This window comes from Heliangelus exortis, chromosome Z (assembly GCF_036169615.1).
Source record: "Heliangelus exortis chromosome Z, bHelExo1.hap1, whole genome shotgun sequence".
In the NCBI taxonomy this organism is placed as follows: domain Eukaryota; kingdom Metazoa; phylum Chordata; class Aves; order Apodiformes; family Trochilidae; genus Heliangelus; species Heliangelus exortis.
In genome coordinates, this window is record NC_092454.1 from 59543995 (window position 1) to 59570564 (window position 26570).

General features: G+C 42.1%; 1 protein-coding gene and 1 long non-coding RNA gene across 3 annotated transcripts in view; one reads left to right on the forward strand and one right to left on the reverse strand.

Annotated features, from left to right (window-relative positions):
* Window positions 1-392: 392 nt before the first annotated feature.
* On the reverse strand, window positions 393-2173 carry LOC139790381 (uncharacterized). The gene is made up of 2 exons (XR_011723472.1): window positions 1883-2173; window positions 393-727 (listed from the first exon to the last, which is right to left on the reverse strand). It is a non-coding gene; the product is annotated as an uncharacterized lncRNA (long non-coding RNA).
* Window positions 1542-26570, forward strand: part of DGKQ (diacylglycerol kinase theta) — a 79652-nt gene continuing 54623 nt past the window's right edge. Inside the window, exons 1-2 of one of the 2 annotated variants that reach the window (XM_071732167.1) lie at window positions 1542-1938; window positions 22250-22329. In XM_071732167.1, the coding sequence (XP_071588268.1) occupies window positions 1743-1938; window positions 22250-22329 (276 nt within the window). In that variant the 5' untranslated portion in view covers window positions 1542-1742. The remainder of the gene's footprint in view (window positions 1939-22249; window positions 22330-26570) is intronic. The other variant, XM_071732168.1, reaches the window with a different exon arrangement.

Below are 26570 nucleotides of genomic sequence, written 5' to 3' on the forward strand. Positions count from 1 at the left end.
AAAGGCAACAGAAACCTTGCAGTTAAGAAGATCAGCTCTGAGTCAGGAATTGATAACAAACCCCTCTACTGTGCTATCACACTTATGGAGTTGACAGCTCTGATAATAGTTTCCCCCCCCCCCCCGCTTCCCCACCGTCTAGGACCACATCCCTGCTACATGTGGAACAGAAAGGATGGCCAGTCCTCAGCTGCTGCTGCCATCTTCTGTGGGTGTTGGTGGTGGAGGTAGCAGCAGACTTGGCTGAAAACCATTTTCAGACAGTTTAGATTGCTTTGGTTGGTTATAATGGTTGCTCAGAGATAAGAAGGGAAGCTTAAGCACAGGAAGCATAGGTCGCACATGCTACAGCATATAAATGTCTATTTGAGAGTCAGAGATTGAAAAGTAGCCAAAATTTCACATGTTTACTTATACCCTAGCAATAAAAACTATCACTCCTTCTAGTTGTCACTACCTTGCACTGGAAGATGAAGCAGTAATACATCTGAATTCCATGTTAATTGAATGCATTTTCTAATTTTTCTGAAAGGTTGTATTAATAACTTCTGGAGGCTTTTTCAAAGGCCTCATTCTGAGGCTCTTCTAAGGCATTTCAGTCCATTTCCTCAATCATAGGAAAGGTTTGTTCACACGAGCTTCAGCTTTCCTGTTCTCAGGCTTCTGTCTCGTGGGAGGGGATGTACTAGTAGATCCATACACAAGGAAGACATCTCAAGAGGATACTCTGTGGAAACAAAAGGCAGGACAAGCCAATGAAACAGGTGAAGCAAGACTCTTTGTAGATTTCTTGAAGCAATGCAGAGTTATCTATGGCCAGGTGAGAACAGGAAGACATGGTGTTTCCTCTCCTGAGCAAGGAGAAATGTCCCAAAGGATAAACCTGGCAAACAGCACTGAACTCCATCTAAAGGGGCTCTATCACAGCCAGTCTAATTACAACTGTTGTCATGATCTACAGGCTGAGAAAGTTGGGATTGTCTAGCCTGGAGAAAAAGCTCCAGGGAGACGTTATAGCAGCCTTCCAAAACTTGATGGGGTTACAGGAAAGCTAAGGAGAGATGTTTCACAAGGGTATGTAGTGGTAGGACAAGGGGACATAGTTACAAGCTGAAAGAGGGTAGACTTAGATGAGACATTCAGGAGGAAGTCCTATAGTGTGAGGGCAGTGAGACACTGGCACAGGCTGCCCAGGCAAGTTAGAGATGTCACCTCCATGGCACTGTTCAAGGACTGCCTGGATGCGGCTTTGAGCAACCTGGTCTACAGGGAGATGCCCCTGCCCACGCAGAGGGGGCGAAACTAAGTGATCATCCAGGTCCCTTCCAACCCAGACCACACTGTCACTCCGTGAATTCGGTGCCAGCTGACAACACGGACAGATCCGCAGAAGAGAACTCATTCTGAGTCCGCTGAGCCCCTTTCCCTTCTCACCCCGTCGACCCCAGCACCCGAGTCCGGGGCGGAGGAGCAGCCCCGGCGGGAGGGGCCTCGGAGCTCTCCCCTCTCCGGTGTCCCCGCCCACACCCTCTCCCCGCCACCTCCTCCCGGGGCTGCCGGCGCGGGGCTGCGGGTGTCCGGCAGGGGGCAGCACAGCTCCGCCCGGACAGGCCCCGCGGGCACCGCCCCCGCCCGCCCCCGCCGCCGCCGCCCGGGGCGGAAGGGAGGGCGGGAGGGCGAGGGAGTGAGCTAGTTAAGTGAGTGAGCGAGCGGCTGCCGGCGGTGCGCCGCGGGGAGCGGGCATGGCGGAGGGAACGCGCTCGCTGCGCGGCGGCAGCCCGGCCTCCAGCCCGCTGCTGGGCGGGCGGGGCCGCGCCGCGGCGGCGGGGGGAAGCTTCCCGCCGGGCCACGGCTTCCGCAGGGTGACCCTCACCAAGCCCACCTTCTGCCACTACTGCACCGACTTCATCTGGGGACTGGCCGGCTACCAGTGCGAGGGTGAGGGGACGGGGAGTTCGGCGGGGCGGGGGGCAGGCCGGGCGGGAGGTGAGGGGGTCCCGGCTGGGGAGAAGGGGGGAGCCAGGGCGGGGGAAAGGGAGTCCGTGTCTGGCTGGAGATGAGGGGATCCGGGCCACGGAGGGGGGGTCCGGAGCCGGGGTGGAGGGGGTCCGGGCTGGACGGTGGGCCCACGCCAGTGTCGGTTGTGACGGATCTGCTGCGAACAGCTGCAGTGTCCGGGGCGCCAGGAGAGGGAAAACTGTCCGAAAAATGGAATGAAAATGCTAATAGCAGGAATAAATTTCAAATAATAATGATAAACAGTTCTAATACTAAAAGCAATACATTCTACTAAAAAAAATCTAACAGCAATAAGAATAAATTATAGAAAAGTCTGGTGGCAACAGTAGTACTAAAAATTCGAATATTAATATAATAAATTCTTATAATAATAAATTATATCCACAATAATACTGAAAATTCTGCTGTTAATGTCAATAGATTCTAAAAATAATTAATGCCAACAGTAAGAAGAGTGCCAACGAAAATTCTAATAATTGACTATAAGAGTAATAGATTGTGACAGTAATAATGAAAAACCGGTAATAATGGAATTGCCAACTGTAACAACACAAACCCAGGGCCGCGGCACTGCCTGCTCTCCTGCGCCGTGCCGTGGGTCTTTACCGTGGTCCAGCGCTGCCCCTGCCCATCCCAGGATGGATCTGCAGTGCCCGCTGCTCCAGGGTTCCCTTGTCTCCCTGCATTCCCCAGGGGTGGAGAGGCTTCAGCTCACCCAGAGTTCGGTCCTTCTAAACTCGGGCTGATGCCAGTTAAGTCAGAAGGAGTTGCTGGGTCTCCTTGGTATTCCTTGGTGTTCCTTGGGTCTCCTTGGGGTCCCTGGAGCCGGCCAAAATTGGTTTGTTCTGATGCAGAAAGAGTAAATGGTGTTGAAAGAAAGAGAGGGATTCTCTGTGTCCTGCCTTTAAAAAATAAAACAAAATCAAGCACCCCAGCCCAAAACCAGGACCTTGATGTCTCCTTGGGCATATGCAGCCCACCTGGCTTGACTGGCTTAAGTCAGATCTCCCAAGACCAGGTCTGGAGGACTCAGACCTACAAGAGCCTCATTGTTGGGGTATACAAGATACGGCTGTGGGAGTAAACGGAGTCATCCTCAGTGGAGAGGGTTTGGGCTTATGTTTGGTGTAGGGCATATTCCTGTGTGGTGCAAAAAAGTCTCGCAAGAATGATTTTATAGTTGCTGGAAGCTTTGCTGAGAGAACATCTCTTTTTTTTTTTTTCTGTAGCAGTAAGTCCCTGCTTACCCTAACAGCAACGAAGCCCCAGACTCCAGTGAAATTTCTTAACTTATGAAAATGAAAAAAGCTAGTCTTTTATTGCATCACTGCCTTTAAAAAAGGCAAATTTAGAGCTTAAAAAGTGGGCATTCAGTGCCTACTTTGGTATCTTAAGAAGCTCTTGTTTGTTACAGGTAAGAAAATGTGAAACCCTTGCATCCAGCATGTCTTTTTTTTGTCTTTGCAGACTCTGTACATAAAGGTACTGTTGCATTTAGGGTCTTCTCCTGGTCTGAAAACTGCACTGATGGTTTATGGCCTGGAGTAGCTTCTCCCTTTTAGCTTTTCAGCCTGAATATTGGGTGAAGGTTGTTAGCACCCCTGTCTAATGTCTGCGTGCTCGTGAGGGACTTCCAAGCTGAGCTGTTAGGGTACCTCTTCTAAACCTTCACCTGAAAACTCCAACCCAAACAAGCTGTGTGCGTGAGGGCAATCAAAGATTGAAAGAACACTCTTGATCCTAGCCCTTACATTGCCTGCTGAGGGTGCAGGGGAAAACCCTGCGATGTCACCTGGCACAATCAGTGTCTCCTTTGGGTAAAGAACTGGTACTTGCTGTTCACTTCTCTGCTTTCAGTGAGCTATACTCAGTGTTTTGTTTGTCTTTTCCAAGAACTTACTGCTAAACACCAAATTTCAAAAATACCTGATGGGTCACGTACTGACAGCAGCCATGCGTACGCCCTTGTTTTTGAGTGGTTTGGTTGCTCGTTCCTTCTGGGTTATTTAATAAATGCTAATATGACTGCAATAGCTTTAAAAATAAATTCTGTTTAATAATTACCTCCTTGTCACATTTGCTAATGGAATTTGATCATCATTCTTTAGAAAGTAATAAAAGGGTGATGTCTAGGAATGCAGGGCTGATTACAAATTTTCTAAAAATTACCCACCCAGATTTTAGTGAAGGGAATGTTTGCAGTAGACTGGAAAACCTGGTAGCTAATAGCTATCTCCTTTTTCTTCACTCCAGAGAGACTAGGACTGGGGGTATAATTGCAGCCAAGATTGTCTGCCTTTGGACTCTTTTTGATAACCACCTACAGGCTTGGCATTTATGCCATTCATATCTTTTTCTAGGTGAATAAGCAATGGATTCTGTTCCACATCAAAGTGCTTGCAGTCTGCCGATGCTGTTTGTGTTGATGTCCCCTGAAGCTGGTCTTTTTCAAAACAGAAAGTTTCCAAACTTTGAAAGGAACTGAGCATGGTGCTGATAACTCCGTTAAGATAAATGAGATTTTAAAATAAGGTCCTGTCTGTCATAATTTTGACTAGCTGTGTGGCCTGAACAGTCTAGATTTGAGTTTTAGTTGCCATCATTCTTTTAACCCTTGGAAAATAGTGTCTTCTGTATGAGAATGATAAGGTTCATGAATTTTTCAGTAAACTTATCAAATACTCAGCAGGCTTGAGTTTACATGTTGTTTACATGGCTGTGTAGTAAAAAACCAAGGAAGTATAATGAACTCTTAACACATTCCTGGCAGTGAAGGCCAAGATAAGTGGTCCGTCCCCTCTCTTCCTGTGGACTCTGAAGAATGGATAGAAGAGATGCTTGGATGCTCTCTGTCCAAGGCACAGAGTGTCAGGGATCCAGTCTGTTTTGAAGTCAGATACTGCTTCCTTTTCCAGTTCAGGGCCAGAACTGCTGTTGCCAGTTCTTCTCCTGGGAAGAATCACAGCTTTTGTGAGTTTGGCAAGGTTTTTTTATGAGTGGAATTGTAGAGAAAAGGCAGCAGTCCTTCTGTGTGGATTAGATGTGCAGTTGGGTCTAAGCTATCACTGTATTAAGCATTTGTGCACATATTTATTGTAATCTCAGATAGGCTTGTAGATGTGATTTATTTTCTCTCTCCTCCCCCCCCCCCCCAAATATATTTTCCATGACCCCTTTGTAAATGACACTTTATTTTTTTTGCCACTTTACTCCTTGTAGCTGTCACTTCCTTTGATAAGTGTGGTTGTGAAATAATAAGTGATGTTTGGATTGTAACATGAACAATTACTCTCTTGTACTGCTCTTGCTTTCCAAAGCCTGGTCATTTCAGATTTAAGTGGGTTTAAAATTCCTGAGGCTTGGCAAGGAAGAGGCATTGTAAGTGAGTGGGTTTCTGTACATGTGTGTGTGCACCTTAAAAAAGAAAACTATTAAATATATTAAGTCTTTGTGAGAAAAAAATTTCTTATTGATAGTATACAGAGGGACCAATTTCATGTGCTAAAGCAATAGCTAGCATGTATTTTTATTTGGAGTTTGAGATTTATTTAAGCCACAAAAAAACACATCACTTTTTACAGTGCTTTTTAACATAAAAGGCTTTGCAAAAAAAGCAGGAAGAACTGTGAATCTGTCTATGTTGGGGCCTACACGTATTCCCATCGCTATAAACCTTCCTGATGTGACTTGGATTTTATATTTATTTATGTATTTATTTGTTATTTTAGCCAGAGGTAAAATGTAAGGGATTTAAGTAAGAAACAAGTTGCTTAGCAAATCTAAGAGGTTTGTTTGGCTATTTGTAGTGTGTGTGTGTATATATATATATATATATATATATATCATGAGAGCATTTATTGGAAACTACTGTCAGGGGCTTCTTGGTGTGTTTTCTGTCAGGTTCTGCTAGGGAAGTGTCATTTGAACAGGTTTTTTTGGTGTATGTGTGTTTATTTTTTTGGTTGGTTGGTTGATTGTTTTTTTTATCAGTTTTCTAAGCTTTGTATTCTAAGGAGGAGCTCCAGACTTCCTCCAAGATGCAGAAATCCCTGTTTCTCCTAATCTGGTGTAGATGTTAGCTGACAGCACTGCAGCTTTTCCAGAAAAAAATGTAAATGGTAAGTTGAAGTTGTCATAAATACCATAAATCTCTGATGTAGGCAGCTATAAAGCTGCTGTGGTTTCTGCAGGTATGAGCAAGCCACATGGTGCCTCATTAGTGTAGGAGAGCTTGGAGATGCTCAGACAGTGTCTCTGCAGCAGCCTGGGGATGCATGTTCTGGATGTTTTGAACCATGTCCACTGTTCCAAAGAGCTGGAGGCAAATAGGGAATATGTGTTCTAGTTAAACCTGGGAATTAGACCAGCGGGCAGTTTGTCCCCGTAGGGGTATGGAAATGATAGCAGGGACTGAGGAGTAATCCAGCAATCTCCTTGAAATCTCATCCTTTCTGGTTAGTTCTGCTGCTGGGACAGGCACTGGAACAGTCTTGGCCTGCTTGTTTCCTTCAGCTTAGTTTTTAAGGAAGTGAATGATGTACAAGATTCCACCGAAAGTTTTAATGCTTGTAGTTCAAAAACAAAAAAAAATTCTTCCTTCTTCTGATAACCTTGGTGTAATTTTGATGCATTTTGAAACAAAAATGAAAGCTGAAAGAAGGTAAAACTGCAGCAAAATCTTGCTTCTATCCCACAATCAGTTTGAATATTCAAGACTTGACTTTGGTGCATTTAAAGCTTAGACCAAACTGTGTGAATCCGAATCCATCTTGGGAATGAATGTCAAAAAAAAAAAAACAAACAAAAAAACCCACCAAAAACACTCTCCAAAATAAACCCTGACACAGAAGTTCTGGTCAAGCTGAAACATATTGGGAAAAATGTGTGGAGGATTGACTGACCCTGAAAGTGCAACGTAGTGGCCTGTATTTGAAGGATGATCTATTTTATAGTGGGCAATTTACACATTTTTCTTTCCCTCCTCCCTCAGATACTGCTATCATTGTCACCATCAGTGATGGAGGGGGAAGGACAGGGAGCTTTGTGAGGACAGACACATCTTTTGTAGCTGTAAGCTGTATTCTGTGTTGAGTGTTATCCCAGATTTCAGTCCAGAAACTCAGTTACATAGGAAATAACTTGCCACAGAAAATGCTAAAGCCAGTAATCCAATACTAGGCTCTGCATGGCAGTGTCATATCTCATCTGTGTTACTGTCTCAGTCTGACTTGGTGATAAATGACAAAAGGCATAAAGAAGGTGTTCACCAGCCCATCATGGTCTAGAGTGTCTGCCGCTTGCACTCTGCAGGTTTCCTTTCTAGATCTTTCCTCTGATACTGCACTTTGTTTGAGTGTAACTCAGCCATCTTCTAGGCTAACACCCTCTGGTGCTTTTCATCTTGCAACACAGTTTTTCAGGCTTTCCCTGTTGAGTTTCCCATGGACTGTAGTTCTTGCAATGCTGTGCTGAGGGTATGAAAAGCCTTTTATTCTTTTTTTACGGTGGAGTGGGAGATGAATGCCTGACTGGTTAGTTATTTCTGATAAACAAAGACATAGAATGCTAAGGCTTTCACCATACAGTGTTTTCTAAGCACTGTACTGAGCCATTTAACAGCATTTTCTTGAAAACTTGAAGAGTTTCAGCTACAAGTGACCTTAAGTACTTTGTTGGTGCAGGAGAACTTGCCTGTCCCTATTACTTGTGACATTTGCCTGCACTAGCCTTGTGCTTCCCCTGGTCTAGGCTTGGCTTCTCTTTGGGAACCAGGACATTTTGGTAACACCTCCCCTTTCTCTAAAAACAAGGTGAATTCGTTCCTTTTTTATAGAAGTAGAAGTTTATATTAAAATCAGATGCACTGCATCTTACTCAGCAATGCACATCTTTGTATGTGATTACTCTGTCCTTCAGTTTTAGTCATCACCTATTTTTTTTAGTAGTGATGCTACTTTGATTATGTTCTTTTCATAATGAAATGCTGCATTTCTGCTTACTATCCCACAGAAACTGGGTTCTTCCTTAATTTGAAGTTGTTTTCTCAGGTGGCAGCTGGGCATTATCGTTGAATTAGGCTGTCACTGAATGACTTTGCTTTTTTGGGATGTCACTACTTTCTTACAGAGTTGTTTCTAACCTGGAGTTTCACCAGCTCAAACTGTCTTCCTTCTGGCTTCCTTATTGCTTATTAGGACCATCCTGAGCTGGCTGAGAAAAACCTCTTTGACAAAACTACTTTCGCAACCCATACTGAAAACAGGTGACTAAGTCACATTCATATATTTGCTTTGACTCAGCCACAGTGGGTAAAAGACAGGATGTATGTATAACACGTAGAGCTTTTTAAATGTTAAAACAGTAAAATAAGATATGCTGATCACCTCCTATTCTTCCCCCCACTATCTCTTCCCCCCCCCTCGCCCCCCCAGCCTTTTTGGTTTTTTAGTAGCACCTTTTACTTTTGAGGTAAGTTTGTTAGGGCACAAAGTTTTGTAGGACACAATCCCAAGCAGAGAGCATATCACAACTGTATATCACAATATGATAAGGAACAAAGTAGAAGTGCACTTCTTTTTTTCTCATGTGCCACCGCAGTATTCTTCCTTGTAAAGCATGATGTTGCATACTGTTGTCTCAGTTGTGGAAGTTTGTTATTCACTGGAGAGCAGTCCACCCCTAATTTCATTTCCTGTTTTTATTTAAATATTTTTGTTCTCTTGTTTCTGGAAGAATCTGAGTGTGTGCAAGTGTGTGTATATATATTCCTATATATATTTTTTATATATATATACATGCATTTATATATGTTCTGTGAAGACCACATATTTGTATTATGTATGTACTTGTTGCTTTTTCTCTACTTAAAATTAAACATGAGTGACTTACTTGAAAATATGTTTAGGAGTATGAATGTAATACACTGATACTGATCACCTGCTTGGCTTCTTTTCAGCTACCACTTGAGTGATACCAATACCACGCCACTTGCTGTGTAAAAATAACATTTTTTAAGATCTGAAGAATAATAAGAATGACTGTAATTGAGCACAATTCGATCTGTTCCTGGAGGCTTTACATACAGAAGTCTCCTAGAGGCATTCTGAATACTTTGCTAAATAGATGTGTTGTGAAGAGAATGATCTGAACTTCAGGGGTTAAAGTAGGAGTGGTGTGTTGTTCTGTAGGATAGTATTGCGTTACAGTGTCTAGGAAATAGGACTTCCAGTGTAAGTACAAGAATATGTAGCAAAAAATCTCTGTTCCTCATTGCATTTCTTTCTCCTCAGCAGAATCCATCACATTTTAATGTCTGGGTTTGTTGTGATGTAATTTGGGAAATGAGTCTGTCTTTTTTCTGGAGTACTTTCTCTGTGGCCCATGGAGATAAGAATGGGTACAGCTTGTTAACCTGTGGGTGTAGAAGTGCTCTGCTAACCAGTTTCTGAAGTGTTTAAAAAAAAAATATTCCCTCAGTGCTGAAATAATTTCATGGTTGGAAATGTCAAGAGGAGGCAGAAGAATACATGGAAATTGCTAGGATTCCTTTAAGTGTGAAGAGGGCATGAGGGAAGGATCTGAATATAAAGTAGAAAGGCAAGTCCCGTTTGAGCCCGTAGATGCTCTCAGAAATTCCTTACAGCACCTGGGGCTGCCAGACCTCACATTGGATGTTTTTTCAGAAATAAGCCAAAGAAAGAGATAAAAATACTGCAGCGTTAAAAATACCCTTCATTATCAGTGTCACTGTGACCATTCTGGTTTTGACCTCTGGTATTCTGTTCCTCATCTTTGTTCCAGAATAGCTCCTCTGTAATAAAAGCCTTGAGATTTCTTTAAGCTACTGAATTTTTCATTCGAGCACTTTTTCATCAGGAGGAGTGAATAAGTTATTTTAAAAATAAATCCTCCCTCCCTTCTTTTTCCCAAGTTTGGGAAGGTAGTGGAAATATATTATACTTAGTACTTTTGCATAGTGTAACTTTTTTTAAATACAATCTGATGGAATATCTGATTATGTTATGTATTAAATTAAGAGTGAGTGCTTAAAGAACTTGCCCTGCCAGTCTGATTAAAAAAACCACACCAAACAATAACAAACCAAATAAACAAGACCTTGAGATCATTTGTTCCCTCTTTAGAAATTATGTATAGTTTCACAGGGGTAATTTTTGCATTCTGCTGTTTTGCAAACAGAGCTATTGCACCTCCAAAGTTCTGGTGCACTCACAAATGGTGTATATATAACTTGACACTGCAGGCTTCTGCTCTCCAGGGATGTAAACATTCAGCTTTTATGCATTATATATGATCTTACTCAAGTGAGAGAGACTGTTCCTTAAACTTGAGATAAGTATAGTTTTGAGTCTCATCAGTGACTCAAGCCTAAGTGTTGGAATTGAAATCTTCAGTCTTTCTTAACAGAACTGTTTTTTAAATGCTTGAAATTCATATTAAAATAAAGAAACGTGGTATTAAAAAATAGCTCAGAGATTAGCACCTTCAGTTTGACAGCCTTTCTGGAAATAGCACCTTATGAGTGTTTTATTTTCCTCTGATTCACTACTGTATGAATCATTTGCCTTCAGTTTCCTGACCATGTCAATACTCTTGTAACAACCACAGTGAAGAAAATACTGAATGTACTTACCCAACTTGGCACAGAGTCCTGGTTTTTGCCTTCCCCCCTCTCCCTCCCTGCTTCTTTCCAGCTTGCAAATCCTGTAGTTTTGTACACTTCTGTCAGTGTTGGAGCTGGGAAATGAAACCCTTTAGGAATGAGAGGTAGAAGTTACCATGGTGGTTTTGTTGTTTTAGTATTTTCCCTCACTTGTGCTGCTTTGTATTGATAGGAAGTGTTCATAAGTCTTAAGTAATGCTGCAATTACCCGAGTTGGAAGAGGAAGAACACTTACTTGGGATTGCATGTATTAATAATTTGGCTTCCATTTTAATTGTGCTCATCATTTCTTCTTGAATTATAACTGTGTTGTGGAGGTAGGCAGGTACTATTGTAGCTGAGGGTTTAGGCTAATTTCTTCAGGATTTTTCATTACATTTTGGGTTTTGTGTTCAGTTTTTAAGAGGCAAAGTGAAAAGAAGTGTACCTCCCGAGTACACAGAAGAGGCTTTTTTTTCCTAAAATGGTGTGTGTCTCATCTTCCTTGGTTCACTCAAAGGCTTATGTGTGTTTTGGGGGAATACTTGGGTTCCCCTCTACCCTTGAGCCCTGAATAAGCTCATTGTACATTGTGTCTCCCTGATACACCCCATAAGTTCAGGACTCCATTATGGCTTCTCTGAATGCTGTAATGTTTAGAACATCTCCAAACTTAAGTGTTGTGAGGGACTTCAGACACCTCCAACAACATCACATTTTTCTGCCCAAATACCATCATGGCTTGTGAAGTTCTGCTGTGATCCATTGTGTTTATTTGAGTGTAACTCAAATTCTTCTTTTTCAAAGCTGAAGATGTGCTACTGTTATTTCCCTTTTTTATGCAGGGAGGCATTTTGACTTGAGTATGTCTAAAATTGAAGAAATTTTAACAGGACTGATTTTAGTAGGAGAGATTTGTGTTGTCCACCTGGATTTTCAGAAAACAGTTATTGAAGTACAACACTGACATTTTGGTGTGTGATGTACTGGTCAGCCAGTGATGGTTGATCATAAGTCCATGTGTGTGCGGGCTGGAAACCTGCAGGGTTTGTGTAGTTTCCCTAAGTGGGATAAATTTGTAGTTACAAGGACACAGTAAATGTCAAATTGTTTTAGCGGATTCTCCTCAAAATAGAGGGCTAGGTCAGACTGCCTTGTGGTTTTTGTTGTGTTACTGTGTTCTGAATCCTGTAAGCTGTATCTCTTTGTTTTGACCAGTAGTTGTGAGTCAGCTGGACACCACTGATAAACAACTGACAAAGCTTCTCTGTGTAAGGCATCACCCTGGAAGTGGTGAACTGGAGAAGCTGTTGGAGACAACAGCTGCAGGGGGTTATGTACCAGATCTTTAGCATTCATGACACTGGTGTCCTGCCTTGCAGCAGGTGGTTCTGCAGTCCCTCTGGCTGGGTTTTCCTATGCACCCTCTTAGTTTTAACCATCACACATTTCTCTGCCCCGATGCCCCATTTTACTTGCTGCAGATGCTGCAAGAGCTGGAACCTCCCTGCTCCAGCCACTGTTTGTTATCTAGAGTTCAGTTTGTTGTATTGGCAGTCTGCAGCAGAAGACCAAAGAGGCTGCAGCTTAAGACAGAGCCAGGGTAAAGGACTGGTGTTCCAGTAGTCTTCAAGAGACTTGCTTGTAGTGGTATCCAGTACCTGATTTTCTTCACATGCTGAAATTTTGAGTTGAATGTAATTGGAAGACCTCTCTTCTCCCTTCAAGGCTGCGAGGAGCTACAGCTTTCACTGGAGGTGCTGTGAGGGTGGTCATAGATTTTTCTGTCAGATGTGAAGCTGTCTTGACCCTTTCCACCTGTGTGAAGGCTGCAGCCTAAAAGACCTGGCAAAAAGCCATGACTCCAGGTGGAGTATCATCAGGAGGGAGCGGAGGGACAGAATCATCTCCTGCAGCCTGCTGGCCACGCTTTTTTTGCTGCATCCCAGGATATGGTTGGCCTTCAGGGCTGCAAGTACAAACTGATGGCTCATGTCCAGCTGTTCATCCACCAGTAACCCAAGTCCTACACAGGGCTGTTCTTAATCCGTTCATCCCTCAGCCTTTATTGATACCAGGGATTGCCTCAAACCACGTGCAGGCCCTTTCACTTGTCCTTTTCCAGGTCTTCCTGGCACTTTCCAGGCACTTCTCAAGCTTTTCCAGGTCCCTCTGGATAACATCGTATCCCTCATGTGTGTCTCCTACACTGTCCAGCTTGGTGTCATCTGCAGACGTGCTGAGGATGCAGTCAATCCCACTATCTACATGATGTTTGACAACATTAAACAATACTGGTCCCAGTACCGACCCTTGAGGGATGCCACTGGTCACTGATCATTGTCTGGACTTTACGCTGTTGATCACTACTCCGGATGCAACCATCCAACCGGTTTGTTTCACTGAAGCCTTTTTTCAGTCAGGCAAGTTGGTTGCTGGCCATACTGTGCAGAATGGAAGGAGAGTGGGCTGCAGCATGCTAAATAGTGAGGGTGGATCCCTCTTCTTTGTGTAGGCATAGCTGGTAAGGTGTCTGGGTTTTCTGGTGGCTGTGGTTATGACCTAGAAAGGCCTCTTGACCAAATGAGGATGGCTACTTTGCTACTGTGATACAGCTTGATTGTGCAGTCACTCTTTGCTCCCTGGAGTGCTAAGCCCCAGTGGAGCTGGGCTCACAGCATGCCTGTGTCATCTCTCCAACTGTTGGTGCCAGATCTTTACACACTGGGCAGGATTTAGGAGACCTGCTCTGGGTGAAGTCAGGAAATGAGAGGATGGAGGCGCTGCGACGCTGACAAAACAAGTTTTTTTTGGTCGTCTGTCTGTACTAGACTTACTGTAGCAGCAAAGATGGAGGAGTAAGATGCAGTTGGTTGTTAGATTTGATGTTTACAGCCTTACCAATGAGAGAGTGAGTGGTCCTTGTGATAGCCCAGGGGCTTTGTAAAAGCTACCACCATTCAAGCAATCCTGGTTTAACCAAGTGGGTGCTTTTATGCTCAGTGATTCTAGTATATCATTGAACTAATTTGGCTGTTGCATTGTTCAATAGCTTGTCTTGCTTTCTTTAAACTTGTTGCTATGTTATTTCTTAACAGCAGGTCTGAAATACAAATGAGCAGGAATTCAAATGTGCTGCCTCGAAATTACAGGCCTTAGATCTTACAAAAACATTTATTTTGGGATATCTACACCTCTAAATAGAGCTTGCTGTTATGTAGGCAATTCTGGAAATACAAAGTACAACACAACCCACATGGGTGGCAACTGATTTTTTTATCAGAGTAGGTATATACTGGTATCTCCATTTAAAGCAGAGGCAGGTTAGTTGATAAGATCTGAGAGTCCTGAAGGGAAACAAGGCCTGGCAAGTACAAGTGATCTATAAGGATGCTTAGTATTTGAGAAACCTTAACCAGTTTCTCATTTCTTTTGGATTTTCAGAGGATCCACAGTGTGGTCTCACTGACTGTAAGACAGGCAGAGGCTTGGGGTTTCTCACCAAACTAAGAGAGGATGGTGTTTTTAATGTTCCACTTCTTAAGGCTTTAAGAAATTTTTCTGTTCCTGCCTTATCCCTTTGTTTGAAATGTTCTGGGAAGACTGAAGCTTCTACTGACAGTTCTCCTGCTGACATTTTACAAGCATTGCACAACACACTACTGAACTTAAACTAGGTTGTGTTTTCATCTGAGAGAGCACACCAATATTGCATACAGGTTTTTACATGTTTCAGCTGAATTGGGAAATAAGCTGGCAAAGTCACTGTATTGCATCCAGCATTCCTTTCAGTGAGTAGTCACAGCACTGAGGCTGGCCTGTGGTCATAGTCTCCTAAACAAAAAAGCTGCATGTGTCTGTGTTGGCAAGCTGCTGCAATGGGAAGAGAGCTCAAAGCTGTGTAACAAATGTAAAAGTCAAGTCCCACAAATGTCCAGTGAAAAGAGTTTTGCTTTCAAGTTACTCATGAAAATAGCATCTGCTTCATCAGCTTGAGTGGTTGTGTCTGCATAACCTGCCTGTGATAACAGTGTGTTTTATATAATAATTTAAAAACATAGGCACTTAAGTAAAGTGTGTCTTTTTCCAGTCTCTGACTACTTAAGCCTGTGGGTATTTCCTCAAAGCTATTGTATTCTAATTATCAGTGGATCTCTTCAGTGACTACAAAGGCAGTCCTGCTGAACAAAATAGCCTAATTGCAGGACCAAGGACAACTTCAAAAGGGAGTGGAAAGATTCCCTAAACGGCAGAGACACTCCAAGATTTTGGCTTCTGTCATGTCAGGCACATGCTCTGGAAGAGCAGGAAGAGGAAATAACCTACTTAGTTTAGACTACAATAAAACTTTGTTTTTTTAGAGTTAGGCTGACTTGGCCTGAATTGTCTCCATGCTGATATGCCCTTTAAGTCCTACAGATTCATTGTTTGGAAAGTAGAGACTATTATTGTTTTCTTGTATAACAGCTTTGAAGCTTTAGTTCACTCCCTGGCTTTGCTAGATCTCTTGTTTGTTTTCTCTGTTCACCTACAGGCAGTTGTCCTTCCCCTTCCTGTCTTTAAGTACACTGCAGTAGCCATACCACCTGCAAAGGGCATCCTTGCCATAGTGTGCATAGGTGTTTTTTATTAAGACCAAGCAGATTATTCCATCTTCAGCTTATCTGTACTCATCTTCCATTCCCAGGTGCTCATAACTATCTATTTATTGACGAGTGCTGCTCTTTCATGACTGCAAGCCCCAGCAGAACTGAGGCGGAAGCTGAGACATTTCAGCGAATGCTGGAAAATAAAATGGGAATTTTGAAAGCCTCTGCAGGTCCTGGAGTGAAGGTGGAGGGCCCCACTGTGTTTCAGGGTAGCCCTAGGGACAGTGCCTGAACTGGACAAATATTTGTATCCCTTGCTTAATAAGCTGGGTAATAGGAGAGCATCATCTTTTCCCTTTTTCTAGCAGTGATTGACAGTGCTCTTTAAAAAACAACTTTTCTTTCACTTGCTGAGCACTCTTCTTCCCTCCCTTCCTCCCTCCCACTAGACTGGTAGTAGTGTAGACAGTGCCTGTCCTGCCACCTTCCCAAGGAGTCCACCAAACCCCAGCAATTCCCTGAAGAGACAGTAGCAGAGTTATCACCCTGGTGTCCATCACCCTGGGGTTTGCAGCAGATTATATGTGGTTCTTGGATCTGTCCACTAGCTATGCAGGCTCAGACCACAGTTATCACTCAGTACATGTCTGTGATCTTATCCTTTTTCCACCACTAAGGAGCTGAGTACCCTTCAAACAGTTGCCCCCAACTTGGGGCAGTCAACAGCTGGGACAGTTGCTGCCTGTTTCAGTTTTCCTAGGACTAATGCTGGAGGTGAGTTGTGGGAAGCAGTAAGGGGCTTGGGCCTGTTTATTCAGAGACCTGCCTGCTTTGGATGGGCATAGCATGTTGCTCCTTGGCAGCTGCTAGGATTTGTTCAGATGGGGAAAGAAAAACTTGATTGCAGATGAATTTTATTTGATGTATAAAATGCAGTCATGAGTTGAAGGTTGTGTGAAAAGGGAGGGGAAGGTCAGGTATATAAGAAAGCGTGGAAGTTGCTGTAAAGCTTGAGATGGGGAGAACACGATTTTAGAACTTGCACCTGGTTCAGGAAGCTATTTATAAATGTGCTTAATTTGTAAAATGAATACTTCAAATTTTTAATCCTAATATATGTATGCATGCAGAAACATTACAGCTCAGGGTAGGAATAGTAAAGCTGCACTGTAGATACCTAAAGAAGACTTCTTCTGTGTTTCTCCATGTACTGTATTTCATCTTTGTTAAAGATGATCTTTTAAAGATCACATGAATTTGGATAGGGATCATCTATAGCACTTACAGGCACGTGTTGGTGAGAAAAAACCCTTACCAATATCTAATCTAGTAGATTGGTTTTTTTTGTCCTGTACAATTTTCATGCACGCAAGAAAGTGTAGAATGCATTCCCCTGGCCACCTGAAGGGTGATCCAGTTCCAGAGTCAGTTGCTAACCATAGCCACAGCTATTTCTTTATCTTGTTTTTCTGAGCATCTTTGCAGAAGACAGACAAGCAAGGGAACTGCATGTGGAAGGTTCTGTCTGGCACTGAAAGCTGGTACTCATGGCATGTGACATGCTAAGATAAAACAACAGTGACTGCAGGACTGGGTTTGGGAAGCAATGAATTTGTGAATTTGAAGAAGGTTGCAGGTGAGTGCATGGCAGCCATGTCAGCTGTCATCTTAGTAGCCCACTACCAGTAGTGAGTGAAGAGCTTGCCCTGGACTTCAGCTACTGAGGTGTGCAGAAAAACCTTTTAAGTGAATCAGTCTGTCATTTTATTTCCTGGAGTTTGTGAAAGTAAAGTGATGTGTATGAAGGGAGGGGAAAGTGCTCTTACCGGTTGGTGAGCCATGAATCAGCTTTTACAGACCAGGCAAGAAATTAAGTTAGAGTTGTCATGATCCGTCTAGGGAGTAATATATGCTTAGTGTATAATTGTCAAAAAAGGCACATTGAATGCTAGACATTACTGGAGAAGGAACGGGGAGGAGCGTCTCAAAAGACACCTCTGTGCCACAATATAAACTCACAGTGTTTATGTACAATCTGTGCAGTGTCTGAGCTGCTGACAGGTACATGGGAGTTTCATGCAGCATGAGCTCTTCAATAATGCATTTTTTTTGCTTTTTTTAAAATCTATGTTGTAATTCATGTAATTGATTTAAGATCGCAGGGCTTTTTGTAGAGGTCTGAAGAGAATTTTCATTTATATAATACTCCTGCATATATCATGCCAGCCAATCCAGTAAGCTCTCTAGGAGAGAGACTTAGAAAAAAGAGGGACTTAAAGTAAAAAGAAGCCTCAAAGAATAATTGCTTTTCATTTGACTTAATTTATATTCACATCAGTAACCTGAGTATGTTCTTTAATGCATTACACTTATAGTTTTCATTTCTGGAAAAAATGTACCGTGCAGTGATATCTGGGAAAACAGTCTGAGTTATTAGGCCGTTCTGGGCTGAGCTAAAGGGTTTATTTCAAATGTAAAAGTAAGCCCTTTAGTCAGTGAGGTGATTCAGTAATCTATAACCTTTGTTAAAAGATCAGAAGAAACTTTGGCTGTCACTTACTGGGAGCTACAGTTTGTGCAGGTGGGCAAAATGCAAGTGAATGAGTAAAGGCAATCAAAGATGGTGTCAAACAAAATGAAGTTATTATTTGCCAAGTCATCCAGACAATATCAGGGAGTGGTGGTGCTGTCACTTCATGTCAGGGCGTTGAGTTTTCTCAGTGCTGGCTCTGTGACAGGCAGCTGGCCAAAACAGTGCTGATCCTTGGGAATTGATGAAGTTTGCTGTGGGTCTGCCATGAGCTGGAGCTTGTGAAGTGTCCATGGAGGGATCTCTCAGCTGCATGAGCTTGCCACTTTCTGAGGTGCTGGAGCTCTCTCTTTCTAAGAGTCCTCAAAGTGGCCTGTGGAAGCACAAAGGACAATGGCTCCTATGTCAGTACTAGTTCATATCTTGCTAAATAAACCCCTGGGTTGTGGCACCATGCATGAAGATAACAGGAGGGAATTGGTGGAAGAAGGAGGGAGTGTTACTGCTCCTGCTTGTGGTACTGGTGCAAGTTAATTGAGATGCAAGATCCAGAAGCAGAGGGGAAGGAGGTGACTGGCAGGACAACAGATCCAAGTAGCAAGGGGCTGTAGGTGCTTTCATAGGTCCACAGTGACTCTTGTGTTAAAGTAATCCAGGAGAGGTTCATACCTGCTTTGGTCTTTGTGTTGACATACCTTGATCCTCCTTGGAGAGCAGTTTGGTAGTTCTACTTGTAAAAGTGTTCAGCAAATGCAAAATTAGATGAATAAATGTGATTGTTAAAGCAGTAATGTATAAGAATAACAAAACATAGGTTTACAAATAAATTTATGTGTAAAAGACAGCAAAACAGAATTATGGTGATGATCTCAAAGAGAAAACAGAAGTAATTTTCAGCATTCTCTAGGATATTCCTCAGGATTGGGTGGTCTTTTCAGAAGTGGGAGATGATATGTTTGAATTTGTTTTTTCATAAGCAATTCTCACCCAGCCATAGTTTGCATGGGACACGGATACATTGCTAGAGTCTGTACAGGACATAATCCACCTTTTTCTTCATACCACTTCTGGGATCTGCTTTTAAATCTGGGCTACGTGGAAAAAGCATGGCAGATCAGAGAGCCCTTGCTTTGGTAGCAGTCCTTACACAGTTAATGATTTACAGTGGTGCCCAGCTTTTATCTCCTGACTCCCTAGAGAGGGCTGGAGACAGATGTTGTATGTTTCCTTGTGTAGTGCATGTTAGAGAGCTACTGGCTAGCTGTTCATTGGGTATTCTATACACATTGCCTTTTCCTTTATTAAGTCAGTAAGTCAAACAAAATGGGTAAAGTGTCCCTGGTAAGTGAAGGCTTATGGGCAGAGCCTGCTGTATAGCCACCTCTCGTGCTCCATGCAGACAGGGAGAGGTCCTGTAAAGCCCGATAGCCACCTGGCTTCCTGCTGTGCATTGGGAATACATATGTTTTCTTAGGAATGAAGTCATTCATTATTTAGTAGGGGAGAGGAACAAGGGAAACTTGTCAAATGGGGTTGCTGCTGTATGCCTGAATGTACATTTAGTTGCTCTGAGAGACCACATGAAGTCCCCCAAACCTGCAAGTAAACTTTTTGTGGCTTCTCTCAATGTCTCTTGACACCCCATCTGTTTGTCCTCCCTTGGTGTTGTATAGCCTCACACAGTTTAAGCCTGGGTATATGTGCCTTGTGTTCAAAGTCCAATCTGAAGATTGCAGGTACTGTTTTGTCAATTATCCCTCAGGTGTGTGTCTCTCCCATAGTATCTGTACTTAGTCAGGTACTCTTGGGAATGCTTGGCTAAAGGCTGCTTTTGAGTGCTTCAGACTGACTGAAACTATCAGTTTTGTATACTGCCTCTGAAAGCTGAGGCTGAAATTTCTCTTTTGACGTGGACAATCCAAAGATGTGTTTGCTGGTAGATTGTCACTGAGTTTGTGTGTTTGAAGAAATCATCTTCCTGTAAGTAGAGCAGCCTGTCCTCTTGCTTTTTATTTACATGCTTTTTTCCTCTAAATTTTGCATTTCATCTCCTGAACTTCAATTTTAAATAAGTTGCCCTTACTGATATAAATTTGGCATTCCGCTTCCCACACAAATACTGTTCATGCTTCAGTTGGCTTGCTGCTATGTTTATTTACTTACTCATTTGTTTGTTTGCTTGTTTGAGGGATGTGGCAAACAAAACCAAAATGGTGACTTGTAAGAGTTAAAAACTTATGGGACAGGAAAGGACTCACAGCCCAAGCGCATTGTCCCATTGTTGAGGTGTGTGCCAAGCAGAAAAGGCATTTATGAATCCCTCTGGAAAAATGGGTGAAATTCTTTCATGGAGAATGTCACAATCTCTGTTTGGGCCCTGCTGATACTCTGCAGTTTGTGTCCTGATGCTCTTCACTTTGATTCTTTGCAAATGCTTCAGTCTTTTCCTTGGAATTTTAAGAAGTTCTTTATTTTATGTGTTGCCTTCTTCTGTATGCACTCAGTCAAACATTTAAAATCTTTATGCACCTTCCTGGTTTTATCCTTGTCTGAAACCTTCATTCACCTTTCAATTTTACAGCTTGTCTGAAGTTGTCAGTTTGAATTTTTCTTCAGTATATTTTTCTGTGCCATTTCCTTACCTGAATTATGAGATGCTGTCTTCATGCACGGCCATGTTTTTCTGCTGTAGTCACTGTAAAGAGAAAATTAAATAGTATTGTGTAGTGGCTTCAGGTGTCTGAATAAATGAAGAATATCTCTCGAAGTCCATACCTTCTCTCAGCTGATTTAGAGCTGCCTTTCCTAAATGCTCTTAGGTGTTTGTGTAGGGCTTCGCTAACTTGCTCATTGACTTACGAGTGCTTAAAATGAAGCCAGTGGCCACTTTAAGATACTGGTTTTGTGGACTTAGTTGCCTGATGTGTGTTGCTGATCATAATATTTCTTGGAGCAATCTGCAGTGCCTTGTTCCATTCTTCCCTTCCTACTCTGCCTGCTTCTGAACCAGAAAAATGAGCAAGGCAATGCCATTTCACTGAATTTCATTAGTCACTGATGCTTTCTTCTTCTCTAGCTCTCACCCCTTTATGAAGTTCTTGACAGGTCCTGTTTATATTTAAAACTCCATATTGTTGCATTTGTGGATTGAAGCCATATGAACCTCTGTCGCTGTCTGACTTGCAGAATAAAGAAAAATACCTGCCTACTGCTAACAGTTAGAAGGGTCATCCTTTTTTCTTGTGCCATCAAAGGGAAGGTTACTTCACATGGACTGGCAGTAAGCTGCATAGCAGGGTGGACCTGGCTGGATTTTAATGCTTGAGATGGCATGAGAGAAGCCGTGCTGTGAAATCACAAGTCAGTGAGCTGGAGAAGGAGAAGGGAGAAGAGCTGTCTGATTTTAATGGCACTAGCATATCCCCTTGGTAGTGGCAGTGGACTGCATCTGGGAAGCTTGAAGCATGTGTGGGTTTTGTTTTGGTTGCTGGTGAAATTGAGGAAGTGGTTCAAAATGCTTCTGTGAAGGTGGGGTGTGTGAAAACCTCAACAGTTTTTACTGGCACATGATCTTCTGCCTAGGTACTGGGAGAGAGTGGTGTATAGATCCATATGAGAGGTTCAGGGCCTCATCATCTGCTGGGGATTCACACGTGAGCTGGTAGAGAATAATTCTGAAGGAAGGAGGACTCTAAAGCCATAGCTTAATCACACATTACGTCCTAGTAAATGCTCACTGGGGGGAATGAAGTAAAGAATCTCTTTTTTCTTTGTATGGCTTAACACCATGTAAATCCATGGTTAGAAGCTGTAGAAAATATCACCCCCCCCCGAGAAATTATTTTTTCAAACACTGTCTTGCTTGAAAGCATGCTTTGTGGAGCTCGGGTGGAATTCTAAACCTTTGGCTTCCACAGTAAAAGAAATAATTAGTTGCTCTTGACTTTCAAAGCTATATGCAGCTGGTGACCTTTTAATTCAGCTCCTTCATCTGTACACATACTCAATATGCAACAATACTGTGTCTTTTCCCATTTATTCCTGTCACATGCACTAGCTTGTAGAGTAATTCACTTTGAAGCATCCGTGACATCAAAGAGCATTTTTTGGACTTTCAGACTGTTTAAAATCTGAAGTGTTTGAAATTTAAGAGCTCATTTTGTTGCTAATTGAGAGTGTGAGAGGGCAAGATTTACTGTCAGCCTGTAATACATTGGGATAAGCTCTCCTTTCTTTTTCATTGCCAACATCTTAGTAACAAAATAAGTTGGAGTTCATGCACTACAAGAAGTGACGGTCGTGTGTGTTTACAGACCTAGGGAAAAGCTAATAGAATAAAAAAGATGTGTACCTAATTTTATTTGACTCCATACGATTTTTTTTTTTTTATTGTTTCTCACTATTGCCTTTGTAAGTGAATACTTGCTCATGGTTCTTGTTTTATTTCTGCAGTTTGCAACTTCATGTCTCATGAAAAGTGCCTCAAGAATGTCAAGATACCATGCTCATGTATTGCTCCCAGCCTTGTAAGGGTGAGTAAGCACACACTGCCTTGTGTCTTTCTTGGGATAATAGCTCAAATTTATCTCTAATGACCACAGTGTAGTATGGTGGTGGCTTGTTAATATTGTAATGCTTAGATCAATTGTTTTAGTGACCACTGAAGCTTTTATAGCTTCTCAAAAGCAAAGTTGTATTTCCTTTGAGAAGACCCTGCTGTGGGTATTTGTGGGTAGCCTGTCTCTGAAGAACATTTATTTGCATTCTTTAAATATTGCTCTAACTTGTGTGTCATTACCTGGAAGTCTAGTAATAATGGAGTGGGGTGACTAATTGGTGTCACTGCTCTTGTCTGACACAAAGTATGTTTTCCTGAAGAACAACTCTGTACACCACCAAATTTTTTACAGTAGTTGTATCTTAGTGGGAAAACACTAAAGTTTCTCTGCCTAGCAAAGGGGCTGTGTTTAGCTTCTACTGTTTGCTTCATCCATAAGGTTTGCTTGTTTATTGTGTTTGGGGAACAAGGTAATTGCATTAAAACATACAATTTCAAAGTAAAAGAAAATCAGAAGGTACGATTTCAATTGATGGTAATAATTCAGATTTCTTTATTTTGGTAATTATTGAAGTAGATGCAATCAAATGTCCTGTGACTTTTTCTCCCATAAGACTTCAGGTTTACAAGTTTGCTTTTAGAGGTTTTTAAAGATGAATTAACTTTAAAGAAGGTAATAGGATACAAATAACAAAAAAACCCCGAAGTGTATTATCCAGTTGGGAAAGAATGACAGAAAAGGCAGAAAAGGAATAAGGAGATGAGAAACTTAATAGAGAAGTAAAGCACTACAAATACATTAATCAGACATATGCAAACCTCAAATGAGACATAGGCTGAGACAAACCATGCTGACTAAAGTCATATTAATGAGAACACATTGTGTACACTTGGGAACCTGTGAATGGTTTGGGCTGGAAGGGACCATCTTAAGAGGGACCACCTTAAAGACCATCTAGTTCCAACACTCCCACCGTGGACAGGAACACCTCTCACTAGACCATGTTGCTCCAAGCCCCATCCAAGCTGACTTTGAACATTTCCAGGGAGTGGGAAGCCCAAACATCCCTGGGCAATCTGGGAGAGTGTGTTCACCATCCTCACACTAAAGAATTTCATCCTGGTGTCTGATTTAAATCTATCCTATTCTAGTTTAAAGCCATAACCCCATGTCCTATCACTACATGTCCTGTAAAAAGTCCATCCACAGCTTTCCTGTAGGTCTCTTCAGGTACTGGGAAGCCACTATAAGGTCTCCCTGGAGCCTTCTCCAGGCTGAACAACCCCAGCTCTCTCAACCTGTTTTCATAGGAGAGATGCTCTAATATTCTGGTCATCTTTGTGACCCTCCTTTGGACTCTCCAGCAGCTCCATGCTTCTTGTGTTGAGGGCTCCAGAAATGGACAAGCTAACATTTGCTTTGATCCAGCCCAGAGTGCACACTGGGTTGTGAGCACGCATTGGTAGCTCACATTGAGCTTCTCATTCACCAGCACCCCAAGTCCTTCTCCTCAGGGCTGTTCTCAGTCCATTCTATGTCCAGCCTGTATTTTTGCTTGGGATTGCCCCAACGTGCAGGACCTTGGATTTGGCCATGTTGAACTTTATGAGGTTGGCATGGGTCTACCTCTCAAGTCTGCCCAGGTCCCTCTGGGTGGCATTCATTCCCTCCAGCGTGTCTGCCACACCATGTATGTTGGTGTTGTCACCAGACTCGCTGACAGTGCACTCAATTCTGCTGTCCATGTCACCAAAACAGATGTTAAACAGCATGGGACTCAGTACAGATCCCTGAGGAATACCACTCACCACCAGTCTCCATTTAGACATCAAGCTGTTGACCACAACTCTTAGAGTGTGACCATCCAGACAATTCTTTGTCCACTGAGTAGTAAATCCATGAAATCCGTATCTCTCCAATTTAGAGGCCAGGATTATCATGCAGTACAATGTTGAACACTTTGCACAAGACCAGGTAGTTGATACTGTTTGCTCTCCCCTTGTCTGCTGATGCTGTGACCACATTATAAAAGACCATCAGATATATCAGGCACAATTTGCCCTTTGTGAAGCCATGCCATTTGCCACCAGCCACCTTGACCCTGGTGAAAGAGAGCTGGTTCCCTTCTTTGTATCCTAAAAAGCTTTGCAAGTTGATTTACATTGTGGAAATACATGCAGGGGGTGAGACGGGAAAGTTTAAAACAATATGTAGCTCAAGTTACAGGAATTGGACAGAGAGAAATGAGCCACTTGAGTTAGCTTTATCAAAATGGTAATGCTGTTAGTCTTGGCAGCACACTTTCTCTTCCTCAGACACTTTTCATCTTCACCAGTATAATTTATGTGGCAAAAAAGTGTCCAGTACCTAGAAAGTTGCTAGTGAAACAGTAAGAAATCTGGCTGGGAAACAGTTTAAAGTCAGAGTTGTAAATATTTTTAACTGCTTCTTTTGTGAATTTGCTCAAAGTTTAATTCATTGTTCAAAATTGTGTTTGTTCCTTTGCTTTTTCATGATGAAAATTTGTTCCTTTGCTTTTCCATGCATTTAAAATAATTAATGTTTCCACTTGGATCAGTCACAGCTGTCAGTGTAGGTTTTTGCCAGTCCCCATTCTCTATGTGCTCCAACATATGAATTTTACTTATTTATTGTTTACATGTAAAATACGACTATCCTTGCTATGCAGTAGAATTTGTTTTATCTGATAGATGTTGTCAGCCCCCCAAATTGTGTGCAGTTCAGTGTTGCTGTATTTAGCTGTAAAGAGTCTTCTGCATTATCTGTGCTGAACTCTTAATGATGACATTTGGAAAATACTAGATTGTGCTATTCTTTGTGGACAATCTTGTCCTCCTTGGTGTGGTCATCCAAGCTGTATTAACCCTGGTCTGCTGTGCAAGGGAAGTCTGCCATATGGGAGACATTGTTTTGCATGCAGCCTCTGTCGAAGTAAATATTGAACTTGGCATTTGCTTAAGAAATATAACAGAGCAAAAACCAAAAGATAATAATTTATAAAGTGTGTGGAAAGTTTATTTTCTTAATCTTCCTGCTCTTTGTTCAAATTATTATTCATTTATGAAGAGGTGTCACTTTTTTGCTCGTTCCTTCTAGCATGTTAATAGTCCATGTATTACTGAAAAGATGTTTTTATAATTTTTTTTTTTTAATCTCCTGGATTTCATCTAGAGAAGAATGTTAAAGCTCATCAGAGTGCATGTCATTTGATACTAAGTTGGAACTGTCAGAGAATAGTTTTTTAGCAGATGTTTCATGGAAACTTTTATTCCTGGCAGTAGGGTTTACTTCCAAAGGTCAAGTGAAGGCCCACAGAGTCACAGGCATGCCATGACTGCATCCAGCCTCAAGTTGTTCCTGAGGAGCTGTCTCTTAAGGCTTCCCAAAGAATTTTTTTGTGCTATTGTTAATCATTGTCACCTGCAGTTAGTATTCCAGACTGGATCCAGGTTATAATGGTCCAAAACAATACTGCATGGACCAGTCTTCTCAACAAGTTTGTGTTTTTGTGGTTTGCAGGGGATGTGATTTGTTTCACTGATATGGTCTTGACAGTTTTTTCAAATTCAAACCCGCTCCACTGCATTCCCCTAAACACTTGTTTACTCTGAGATGTGTAAAAAACAAAACAATAACAAAAGGAGCCTGAAAAAAACAAAGAAAAAAACCCACCCCCAAAGACCCAACAAAAAAATAACTGGAAAAAACCCCCAACCCTCTTTTATTAAGTGTGTAATGTGAATTTTTATTTCTCCCTAAAGGTTGCAATTAAAGGTCTTTTACAGCTTTTTTAACCTTAGATTTTCTGTAGAAGTGTTTCTGTCTGTTTTCTTTATAATTGTCATTTGAACATTAAGTGGAATTGAGAGTATGTTGAAGGTGAGAGTATGTTGAAGGTGGTTTTAGTGGTGTTGAGCATTTGCTGTACTTGTTTTTCTTTGTTGTTGTGTTGGCGCATTGCTGCAATTAAGTTCTAAACGTTTCCACTTCGAGAAGGTTGATAAGATGCTTGTGAAAATTATTTTGTTCTTAAAGCCAAGCTGTCTAGAATGGAAAAATGTTGGTTTAGGTCATCACCTCCTCCTGAAGCTTTCTGTGCTAAAATAAAACTTAGCTTTGTAGTTGAGGCTGTGGTTGGCCTCTGTGTGCAGAGGTTGTGTCAGTGGGCGAGGGGGCTGCTGTGTTTGCAGGGT